This window comes from Catharus ustulatus, chromosome 3 (assembly GCF_009819885.2).
Source record: "Catharus ustulatus isolate bCatUst1 chromosome 3, bCatUst1.pri.v2, whole genome shotgun sequence".
Classification (NCBI taxonomy): domain Eukaryota; kingdom Metazoa; phylum Chordata; class Aves; order Passeriformes; family Turdidae; genus Catharus; species Catharus ustulatus.
Window position 1 is genome coordinate 42,072,315 of NC_046223.1, and position 12,366 is coordinate 42,084,680.

Here is a 12,366-nt window from a genome sequence, read left to right on the forward strand (position 1 = left end):
ACACTATAATACCTTATTTTCCTGTATTTCACAGTTCATCCAAGCTCCAGGAAAAGACAAGATATTGCTGAATGTTTTCAGCGTGTTTAGTTTTTGTTTTTTCTCAGATAATAACTTTAAAAATTCCACTAAAAGGATTTGGAAATGAAGTAGTCATGAAATGAGACTGTTAAGATAAGAAACGATATGTCTCAATGTAAAAACTGCTTTTTGTAATGTGTTTACTTACTCACTAGTTTCTGTGTTGCAAGGACTGACAGTCCAGAAGTCTATCCTGTTGTTTCTCATTCATGTTTTTGATAGGTGCACAATAAAAATACTGATCATAGATATTGTGACTCATAGAGGTTTGCATGTTTTGTTTAATGGCTATAGAAATATTCAGGAGAAACAATCTTAAAATCAATTTGTGTAGCATGGGAGGAAAACTAACCTCCTATTTTTCATCTTCTTTGGGCCCAAAGGAGGCTACTATTGTTCATATACACATTATTGTATAATGTCATTTAGAAACATAACAGATTGGCTTGGAGATGAGTGGGAGATACACCTAGGAAAAGAAGTTTATCTCCTGAGTTAACATAGATGTATGCTTTAACCATTTTTATTTTTTCTCCACTGTATTTTCTTATGGAAGGACACCATGCTTTTTGTAGGCCCTGTTTGCAGGAAGACCTCCAGCCATGTGGCTGTCATGTAATATTCTTGCTTAAATCTTGAGTTTATTCTGTGTTTAGCCTGCAGATCAATAAATAAGTGCTCTTGCAGATTTACAGTCAACTGGAAAGCACTGTATTACTGCAGAGCTTTATCTGGACAATAAAATCTATGGCAAAGGGCTGTCGTAGCTTGAACCATCAAATATTTCTTAAAATCTTTAGAATAAGGAGATAGTATTATGCATTACTATGGTTTATGAATTATTTATGTGATGTACATTTAATACTAAAGAGCTGAGTAAAAAATTTTATCTAGTCTACTGTAGTGAATACAATGCCATGAACATGTTTTATGTGTATTATGTTTATGTGTATTTGCATTTTCTCACTTGACTGGGAAGAAATTGCTAAGAATCTGCTTTTCCAAATTAAATTATCTGTATAAATATTTTTAGGCTTTATTAATATTAAGAATTAATGCAGTATTAGAAAAAATTAGTATCAGCTGGACTCATGGTATAACCTTTGAATTTTAACTTACTAATTTTAGTTACTCTGTTCCTTGTTTCTTAAATTTTTAACAATATAATTTCTAAAACATACTGGAAATGTTATCTTGCTTATAGAGCTGTCCAGGAAACCACATTTGATCTGGAGGGAGATATTCACAGTGGAACAGCATTACCAGCAAGCAAGGTATTGTATTATAAGTTAGCAATAAATAAGAGCATGTGTAAGTTAAATCAAAATTACAACATCAGTAGTATTTGGGGAAGTGTGGCCAATTTATCAGTCTCCCCAGCTGTTTTTCCTTGAGGATGGGCTCAGATACTACATGCATTATTATTTTATATATTTTTTTTCCCAAACCTCTTTTGTTTAAATTTGTATTGGCATTGGGCATGCATCTCATGTCTAGAATAGTAACATTTTTTTAGAAAGGGAAACTCTCTAAACCTGAAGTAGTTTCTCCCCAAATTGACTTATGGAAAGCAGATTACGTGCAGGTAAGAGATTCTTGTTGGAGCTAGTACATTGTTACCTTGTGTGTGTAACATATGGCTGTTGTCATTTGTGATGGGGAAAATAAATGTTTTATATAAAATGTGAAAGGGTATTCAATTTTAATTTAACTAGGCTTTTAAAATTTAATGGCTGTGACTTTAGACTTCAATAGAGCTCCTGTACACACATTGACTAAACAAACTGTCTGTGCAGTCATAATTATAAACATTTTATGAGGTGATAATATTTTCTTACTTTCTTTCTGCACTTTCTGTTAATAGATTTTGTGTTAGAATTGCGTTTTCCAAGAGCAAACAAATAGAGTAAATGACGCAGTGGTTAATGCCTTACTTGCTATGATCACATGCCTCAGATGAAGTGAGAGAATGAATTATTTCAGCAGTATGAAATGGAGTAATCTTCCTGGAACTGCATTCCCTTTTATGTTTTATTTCTACTACTACAAAACTGAAATGCTTGTAAATATTTAGTGGCATTAATGCAGCAGTGTAGGTATTAATAACTCTGATAGCTTTTGAATGTATTTTAGTCTTATTTGTTTTCTTACCACAGTCTTTTAATTCAGTTTCTCTTTCTTTGTAGTGTCGGATAGTACTTTCTTTTTTCTTATATGTATTCTTTACCTACTTCTGATAGGAATTTCAGTGATATTTTAGAAGGAAGAACAGAAACTTTGTAAACTAATAAAACATCTTAAATTTTTTCAGAGTTTCTGGCTTTATGATATAGCATACTTCATATCCAATTCACAGTCACTAGAAAAATGCTTCTAGTGGACCTAGGGATTGATGGGAAAGTTTACTTTCTTTATTAGTTGTACTGTTTGAGACTGTGTATGATGCCTTGTTAAAGCGCTAATGAAAAAAAACAGTAGAAAATAATTCATTTTCTAACATTTGCTCTCTTCTAAGTTTGCTTTTCTGTTTGGAAAAGGGGTAACAGTAAGTTTAATGAAAGTTCTCTTGAAACGTGGTGGTGAAAAGTGATTTAGTTCAAATTCTTGCTTTGAGATGCACTTGGCAGGTTTTCCTATGTTGAAGTAAATTATTTCGTCCTAGAAATTTCTTATGGAATGTTGAAATGCTTTCTATTTTACTGATGTCTTGTTTTCTATTCTTTAAAAAATTCTATTCTAAAAAAAATTGCTATTTATTTGCTGCTTAAGGTAGTGTATTTGTCCCATTCCTGATAGGGTTTACTTGAATTAGAAATCATAAATTAAAAGCTTCCTATTAAGGAGCACGAGACACAAAAAGAAAACAAATTAAATGGTACATAAAAAACCCCCACAGTTTGAATTGCTCCTTCTTGTTTTGGAAATTTTGTACTGCCTGCTAGATCTGACTTTTCTTAAGATCGGGATAAATAATAAAATAAATAGATCAGTAGTGCAAACACTTGGAACTATTGCAGAAGCAGAATGGGGGAGCATGGCAAGTTTTAAATTTGTAAATACATCTAGCTTTGTCTCTTATCTAAAGTTTTGATTCCCAACTCATTCCTACTTTGTATAGTAGCTATGCAACTTTTGATTAAAGATGTTTGAAAGCTACATTATAAATTCTAGCAGTGCATTAACAAAGAGCTGCTCCTGGCTGGCCTTTGTTGTCTGCTGAATTGGAAACTCTTCAGTGCTTCACTGTGGTGAAAACACCCAAACTGTCTCTCTCTGTGCCATACTCCCTTCTTCTGTTTCCCCATCACTCTTCAAGCCTCACACCTCAGCTTCATTTAGTGGTGCTAGCACAAATAGTGGCTCATGCAGTGCTTACATGCTAAGCACCTGTCCTGTTGTTTTGAATTAGAGCACCAGCAGGCTGGACGGTGACAGGACATCATCTGCATCCAGCACAGCTGAGCGAGGAATGGTGAAGCCGATGATCAGAATAGACCAGCAGGATTACCGCAGACAGGACAACAGGTAGGAAATGTGGGATCCATTGCTTCTCAGAATCAAAAAAAAGGATTTTCCAGTAGACCAAGTGCTGTGTTAAAGTATGTTAAATGATCTGGTTTTCATTATGGACGATGAGATTTGCTTTTGAGATATCTCTCCAAATAAACCCCAGGATTAACAATCAAAGCAAAAAAACTTTACTTAAAAAAAAAAACAAAAAAATAATCCTTTGTTTCAATATTCTGTTATTTGTGGTTCTCTTTTTGTAAAGTCAGGCTGATAGTCATGTCACATCACTGGTGATTTGTGGTTAGGAATGTCATATGAAATGAGAAGAGCAATTACTTAAAATTTTCATTTGTCAGTGGCAAGATGATTTACTCTGGAGAGTGAAATAACCAGGTCGTTGGTATGTCTACTGTGCTGCTGGCAGCAGGTGTGGAGTCTCTGTCCTTGAAGATACTTAAAATCTGACTGGACAGGGTAGGAGCAACTTGCTCTTGTTGATCCTGTTTTGAGCAGCGTAGTTGGATCAGATGATCCCCAGAGTCTCCTAACACACATCAGCAAATCAGTGAGAATGTGAATAGAAGGTTTTTTTTTTCCAAATCTTTCAAAAAATACAAGGTTGCATTGATGTCTACATAAATCAACATAAAAATGTAGGTGAACAACTGTGATAAATTGATGAAAGGTAAGGTAAATGTGCTGCAGGGTTAAAACTTGAAGTGATCCGAGTTGTAAAGCTTGCAGTATGAAGCTTTTTGTACCTTTAAATTGTTATATTACTCACTAGACAGAAAATAAAATTCAGAGAGGTGAGTGGCAAGAAAAAAATGCAACCCAAAAAGGGCAGAAAATTGTGCTTCCACTTGAACTTGTATGTTCAAGTGTTCTATAGAAGGGGCATTTTTAAAATACTTTCAGTGAAGTTAGACTAGAATACAACTCAGTTCTACTCTTTACTGTCTTGTTAGAATCTTCAGATTCTTTTTTAGAATTTTATTAAGGTTGTGAAGATTTAACTCCTTCTTGAATTACTAGTATATCAATGGCAATTTTCCTCATAAAAGATGACCAAAACGTCTTTCTGAACTTTTTATAGCATGTCAGAAGTTCTTGAGGCTTCTGCTGTTAGTATTTTTTGATCTGTGCCTCTTTATTTGTATGAAGTTTATTAAATTTCTGTGAAGAGGATTATCTTGTGTTGTAGTTCTGTATTTCAAAAACACAGAGCCATCTGTGAGCTGTATCTTGGCTTCATTTTCTTGAGGGGTTTTTAACTTCTTAAATTCCTTTTGTAGAGTATACTCATTGCTAATTTTTACAAAGCTTTTTCACCATGATTCCTGTGTACAGAAAATATTTTTAGAGGCATCTAGATCACACTTAAATTTGTGATAAGTAGAGTCTCAGGGGTCTTTATCACCAGCCCTGACACTGATATTTTATTTCTGTGTATATCTTACATGTCTGTAGTACATGTTGTGTAAGGAGTCTTACTTATCTAAATACAGCACTTCTATCATATGCTCTTTCTCAGATACATTCACTGTGAGAATAACAAATTGACAAAGTCAGGATGTTAGGTTAGGACTTGACAAATTGGGCAATGAGTTGCCTGAATACATGGAATTCTTCCCCTTTGTGGATGTATTTTGTGGACCTTTAGTTAGTTTTCCTCTGGGATGCTCTGGTCTCATTTTGTAAACACTAAGGGCAGTAATTGTGAGCACCTTGATTAGTTTGAAAAATCAAAAATTCTTCACTGGTACATTTCATGTTCTTGTTACTGTACAGCATCCAGCCCACACTAAGTGTTCTTTTGGCTACTCTGTGTGTTCATCAGTGGTCTGTAAGGGTGAATAATAAGACAAATCAGACTTTCTTCCAATAACTCACTGAATGGGTTGAAGACCAAAGATTAGAACTTGGCTGCCGTGTTTTTTTGCATTTCTAGAAAGAAAAATGGAGATCTGAGAGTGTAACTCCAGTTTACTTACTGGGTATGATTGTTCTGATTGTAATCTGATTCTTGGAAATCAAACATAATGACTATTTAGTTAAGGACTATGGTCATGCATGCTCCTTAGATAACTGCCTACAATTAACATGAGCAAACATATAATAAAAATGAGAAGATAATTTTTTGTATTGAGTACCTTTCAGGAGTTCTTCAAGATGTGTTTGGTTGGAAAAAAGTATGAGGATATATAAGTGGTGTTAACTGAATACAGATACTTACCTGATTCCTTGCTTCAACACGCCTTAAAAATTCATACATAGCTAGTATGCTGACTAAAACAATCACACAAGGGTGTTTCATTTATTTAATGCAGTTTATCAGAAGCAATCCAGGAGAATACAGAAATATCAGGAAAATGCATTATTGCTTTTAATGCAATTTTAAAGTGTAATATTACCTGACACTATACTAAGAAAGGAGGCAACCCCTATCAATATTTTATGGCTCTTCTAAACCCAACTAGATTTTCAGACTGGTTTAGCTTAAAGAATTTCATCACCGCAGAGAGGCTTTATCTATACGAGCAATATCGTAAAGACAATATGCATTTAAAATGTATCCATTAAAATGTGTTATCATATCAGAAGCACAGAGAATTACTTCAACTTAGTTTTCTAATGTGCAAAGCTCAATTAGAGAGTATTTCTTTTGTGTGCTTTTAGGGGAAGGAGGAAGATGGTACAGGGGTTGGAACTAGATGATCTTCAAGGGCCGCTTCCAACCCAGACCATCCTATGAATCCATGATTTGTTGGGAACTCCTGTTTGGGTAGTTAAATAGTTGATTACCGCATCAGTTCCTAAACAACTACAGTAATTTCACGACTATAAGGCGCACCCTTTTGACTAAAATTTTCCCTCGAACCCGGAAGTGCGCCTTATAGTCCGGTGCGCCTTATCTGATGTACAAAGCGGCGAAATTTGCCAAACCGGAAGTGGGAGCTGAGAGCCGTGGGGGGAGCCGGAAGTGCTGCGGCAGCCGGCTGGGGGCGGGCCCAGAGGCCCGCGGCACTGCCCCTGCCGGGTGGAGGCGGGCCAGGGGGCCCGAGGCACCGCCCCTCTCCGGTCCAGGCAGTCCTGGGGCCCCATGGCTGCCGGGTGAATGTGGGCTAGGGAGGCCGCGGCACCCGCCTTCCCGGGTGGAAGCAGTCCCGGGGCCCCATGGCTGCTGCGTGAATGCGGGCTAGGGGCCCCACGGCACCCCTGCTCCTGGGTCCAGGCAGTCCCGGGGGCCCATGGCTGCCGGGTCCAGGGTGGCTCGGTGGCTCGCGGCACCGCCCCTACCGGGTGGAGGCGGGCCCGGGGGCCAATGGCTGCCGGGTTGAGGCGGGGCCTCGGCCAGCAACCACACGGGGTGAACTGGGGGCGGGGCCTCGCTGCAAAAAAAAAGTGCACCTTATAGACCGGTGCGCCTTATCTGACCTACAAAGTTGCGAATTTTGCCGAATCCGGGGGGGTGCGCCTTATAGTCCGGCGCGCCTTATAGTCGTGAAATTACTGTAATTTACAGATTAAATTAACAATTTTAAAAGAATATTTTCGTTTAATTTGTCTCTTATGGCAAATTTCCATAAGTCTATAAGCAATCTTACTTTAATATCAGGTCTCATTATTCATGACACATTGTCTCTCATTGGCCCGGAATCCAGTTCATCTGTTTGTGCTGAAACTGATCAATGTCATTTTGTTCTAAGGAAAATAAAATAAACCATCAGCTGAAATCTGTCACTGGTTTACTAGGTAGTTTGTTAAAGTATTTCTATCTCTTTCTATCATTCCTATAATGAAAGATAAAAAATTTCTCTGGAGTTGTTACTATAGTTCAACTGTGTATTTATAATTTTTCTATGGAAGTAATTTCCATCAGTGAAGATGGTGCACTTTTGACAGTGTGGAAGTAGTGACAAATTAGTTAATTTTAAATTTATAGCAATAAAAAGACACAAAATACTACAATTTACACACCAACTGTGTGCTTTTCATAAAGACAGCATGCTGTCATGTTTGAAATGTGACTGAAATGGCAGAAATTAGTGTACATGCTGCCATGCTATGCCTGCTATTCCTTAACTTTCAGCTCCCCAGAAATGGGATTTGCTCAGCACTTCTTATAAGGAGGCATTATCTGGGTGGCATAAGCTGAGTTCTCTGCTGGTTTAAGGTTTTGCAAGTTTGTAAAAAAACAAGCAACCATACTCCCACCAAAACGCAAAGGTACCTCAGATTTTTTTGATTCAATATGTTAAATTTTTTTTAGATCTTTTGACATCAGCCATCAAAATTATATGCTGTATTTTTACTACAGGAGATAAGACACTGAAAGCCTTTACTCAGTTATCTCTGCCTTATGGCATAACTAATAATCTTCAGGAGAATGAAGTTAATGTAATTATATTACATTCCTTTCTTTATCAAAGTTGTTGGGCAAAATAGAAAACTGCCTGTTGTGTTACATGTGGTTAAAATGGTTATTGCATGCAGAAGATGTTAAGCTTTTACTCATTTCCTAAAAATAGATGCCCACTGCAGAGAACAGCTCAGGTAATGGCTTTGCTTACGGCGGTAATGATTGGATGGAAATTAGGAAAAGACACTCTTTTTGTCCAGAGTGTGGTTGGGCATTAAAACAGCCTCTGCAGGGAACTGGTCACAGCAGCAGCCTGACAGTTCAAGAAGCATTTGGACAACGCTCTCACGCATATTCTGTGACTCTTGGGGCATCATGTACAGGGCCAGGAGCTGGACTGAATGATTCTGATGGGTCCCTTCCTATTCAGAGTATTCTGTGATTCTCTGAAATACATACTTAAGCTTTTGCCGGCACCAGGAAAGTCAAATATCTGTTCAGTTTTCTACTGTCTGATTTCTCTGATGGGTTCTGGTAAGAAACAGCTCTGCAGTCAGTTTCAGTGAGGACAATTCTGGGACTGATTGCTGTTTATTAAATGTAGCAACAGCTAGGTGGGGATACGGACTGGGTTTGACCTCCTTTCCCTCTTTATCAGAAAAAAGGATAAATAGGTTGACTCAGTCTTCATAAATTTTGAGGGCATGAGAGGCAGCAAAGTACATTTGTTGTTGTAACCAAGCTGATATTTCAGGCAAAACTTCATTCAATTTCTTTCACATGTCCATGAATAATTTGTTATTTGAATCCTGTCAATGGCAGATGGCAAACTGATCCTGTCAGTCTGCTGTGCAGCACACAAGAGGGTGTTCATTAATATCACAGACTCCACAGTTCAAGTCTGTATTTTTATCTGTTGTGTTCTTGGCAAATACAGCTTGAATGATTCTGGAGAAAAGGTAAAAAAAGTGTTGTTCTGTGGAAGGTTGTTGTGTCAATATTTGGAACCAGTGTATTTGGAGAAATATGTAGTTTTACAATAATTAATCACTCATGGGGATTATTTGTTTCAATTTTGTTCAAATTTTCTCATCTTTCTTTAGATCTCAGGATACCCATGGACCAGAACTGATACTGCCTGCCAGTATTGAATTCAGGGAAAGCTGTGAGTAAATTCTGAAGTTGCAATACTAACCTGTTAATGCATTCTTCTATACTGTAGTACTTAGTTTGAAAACTTAAGAGTGATTTAAGCAAACATTGAAAGATATATAGATATATGAAAGATATAAAGATATATGACTATACAGATGCTACACAGTCTAGTAGTATAACTTGTTTTGTGGGGAGGGTGAACAGATAGTTTAGATATTGAGGCATGTTCATGCATATCTTAATTCTGATTGCATTTCAACTCCTTATCTCCAGATATTCAGATTAAACGTGAAAAAAATTTTAATCCCATCTCCTCAACAGTACCTTGGATTCATTGTCTTTTATATAGTTCTCTATGCCTTGTGTAATAGATGGCATCTTGGTCAAAATCAATTTTCTATAAAATCTGATTAGGTTTACATTGTTATTTAGAGTTTATTTTTTTATTATCTTGGTCCCCAGGTTTTTAAGGCCTCAGATCTAGTGGAAAAATAACATAGTAGAGATTGTCCATACTTAAAATATTTGAAACTAAATAGATTTGTGAGCAAGCAAAGACTGATTTTTTTATTAATATGAGAACTTTGTTGGAATAAAATGTGCAAAAGAAATCTTGCATTTTCCTGTTCCCTTGAAGATGCAAATTTTCAGTAGGTAGGAGATAGTACAGAAATGTTTCCCAGTGATCAGATTTTCTGGCCTGATATCAAAGTGTTTTGTTAGTGTGTCTAACTATCTTTACTACATAATAGGCAACTCACAGAGTTCAAATTCCTGCAAGTTGCTCCCCCTTCCTCTCCCTCTTCCAAAGAAAATCCTTGATGCCTTACGTTATGAAATTGTTTTCTTGCATTTTCTTTCTGTCTTTGGATTTACAACATGTTGTTTCTTTTCCTCTTTGTCTACAGCTGAAGATGCCTTCTTATCTGCCATTATAAATTACACAAATAGCTCAACAGTTCATTTTAAGCTGTCACCAACATATGTTTTGTATATGACATGTCGGTATGTATTGTCCAGCCAATACAGACCTGACATCACTCCTGCTGAGCGTACTCACAAAGTCATTGCAATAGTCAACAAGATGGTGAACATGATGGAAGGAGTGATACAGGTGAGTTACTCTGCCAAAATATGTCAAGGGAATTACCTACATTTTGTTGATAATCTAGCAAACTTCGTAGCCTTTTTCTTAGTTTGACCCTTAACAGTAGTTGATTAAACAGTAATACCTGCATTGACTGCCCTTATGGAAGGGATTACCTGCATTCACTGCTTTTATGTCAGTGAATAATGTCAGTGGTAAGAAACTCTCTCCTGAGCAATGTGGGAAGTTGGGGAGTGGCTGTTGCTCTGAAGATTGTTCTCTGACAAGAGGTGACTCTTTTCTAGAAGGTAAGATCTTTGCAAACATTTCTGACTGTGAACCCTTGTAAAACAAGTTGGATGGGCTTATTAAAGAATACTGTATAGGTAGCATTTGTTTGCATTGATTGATACTTGAAATGAACATATTAAAAAGGATTATGACTTTTAAATTTTGACCCTGTTACTTTTACAACTTTTGTAACCGCAAAAGTGGTTGGACATAAAACTGGACATAAAACTTGGACATCTTGAACCCAAGCTGACACAATGCTTTGTAAAGAGAAATACACATTCTCAAATATTCCAACATTTTATATGTAGTCTTAACACTATTGCTACTATATGTGCAAGACTTCTACAGAATCACAGGGGGAATTCTGTTTTCTGTAGAAATGCAGGATAAGATCCACTGGGTTGTCTGTGATATTGGACAGTACCTTGCATTGTGTAGCTTGCTTTAATAAAACAGACTGGTCATTTTCTGAAGGAGGAGTGCTAGTTCATGTATCCTCAGTAATTAATTAGTTAATTAAACTTTCTGCAGAAGAAAAATTGAAAAATTAAAAAATTGAAATCTGTTTCTATATTTATTAAAACGGGTGTGTTTGTTGCAAATAGTGCTGGCAGAGTAGTGGCAAGGACCCTGCTACACTAAGTGCTGTACAGGCATAACAAATGTGTCAGTCCTGCTTTATACAATTTACAATACAAGTGTTATACATAGCTTGGTTAAGGGAGAGTAGGAAAGTAAACAACAGGAGTGGCATGAAACTCACAGCAAACCAAAATTGTTCAGCTTCTATTCAGGTTTTGGAAAGATTTAGTTTTCAGCAGGAGAATGTTAGCTCTAGACAGCTGTGTAATCTTATACAACAGGCTTCTACCTTTCACAAGAAAGATGAGGAGGAAATGCTGGTGTTGAGGACACTTTGCAATAAGAAAGTAAGATTTGCCTTCTGTGTACATTTCCAAAGTTGATCAGAGACTGAACAGCAGTTTGCTTTTGAAGGGAAGAACCAGAATATTGCTTTGAATTCTTGATGTCAGCCATTTGAACCTTGGTGTCACAGTCAGTGGATATTTGATAAAATTGAAATGGTATCAAAAACTAATATCCAGGCTCTTTTATTTAAAAAAAAATAAAACATCTGTCTGTGGAAAAGAGGAGACTGTGGCTGTAGAAGATAAAATGAACTGGCAAGAGCCTGCACATAGGCAACTCAGGAGCTAGAATGGAAAGTAAACAAAAGGGTAGGCCTCAGATGTAAACTGGAAGTTACAGGTTTGAATCAAACAAAGTCACTCAGTTTGTGTTACTAATGTATACCAGTGGTAAAGGACTTAAAAAGACGTGAAAACAAATCAAGGCTAGAAAGTAGATTATCCTGTGAAAATGTTCATTTACTGCACTGAGAAGGGCTTCCCAAGTCACATGCAGCCTTGCTGTTGTAAGCAAATGTATTTTCTATAACCCTGCTAATACCATTACAAAACTGTTAAACCCAGCTCTTTGGACTGTCCTTTGTGAAAGGCCATTTTTACAGCCTTGTAACTGCAGCTGCAATCTAATCTCCAACTTAAATTTTAAGGAACACATCAGCAAGAAAGCAGTTTGTGGTTTGTGAAAGATCTTGCCTTGTTGCAAGAAATAAACTGAAAGGAGTCAGACGTTGCATAAAAATTGGGAGGAGATTCATTATAGTGTCATTGTGAAGGAGCCAGAGGAAAGGGGGGACAATATACCTGTGAGAAAAGAGTAAAACTTTAGTGAATTTCAAGGTTAATAGACAAAAAGCAAAGAAATACAGTGATTCTAATGATCAGTAAAATGTCTTTAGCTTGGACCTGTCTTAGTGGAGTAGAAACAGTACAAGCAGTACAAGCTAAGT

The 12,366-nt window shown here is 36.9% G+C and overlaps 1 protein-coding gene across 21 annotated transcripts in view; it reads left to right on the top strand.

The window, feature by feature from the left end:
- AFDN (afadin, adherens junction formation factor) overlaps positions 1-12,366 on the top strand; it is a 113,102-nt gene that overhangs the window by 50,377 nt on the left and 50,359 nt on the right. For all 21 annotated transcript variants that reach the window (XM_033053854.2, XM_033053865.2, XM_033053871.2 and 18 more), the window contains 4 exons: positions 1,286-1,355; positions 3,491-3,606; positions 9,058-9,119; positions 10,018-10,223. In XM_033053854.2, coding sequence (XP_032909745.1) covers positions 1,286-1,355; positions 3,491-3,606; positions 9,058-9,119; positions 10,018-10,223 — 454 coding nt within the window. The remainder of the gene's footprint in view (positions 1-1,285; positions 1,356-3,490; positions 3,607-9,057; positions 9,120-10,017; positions 10,224-12,366) is intronic.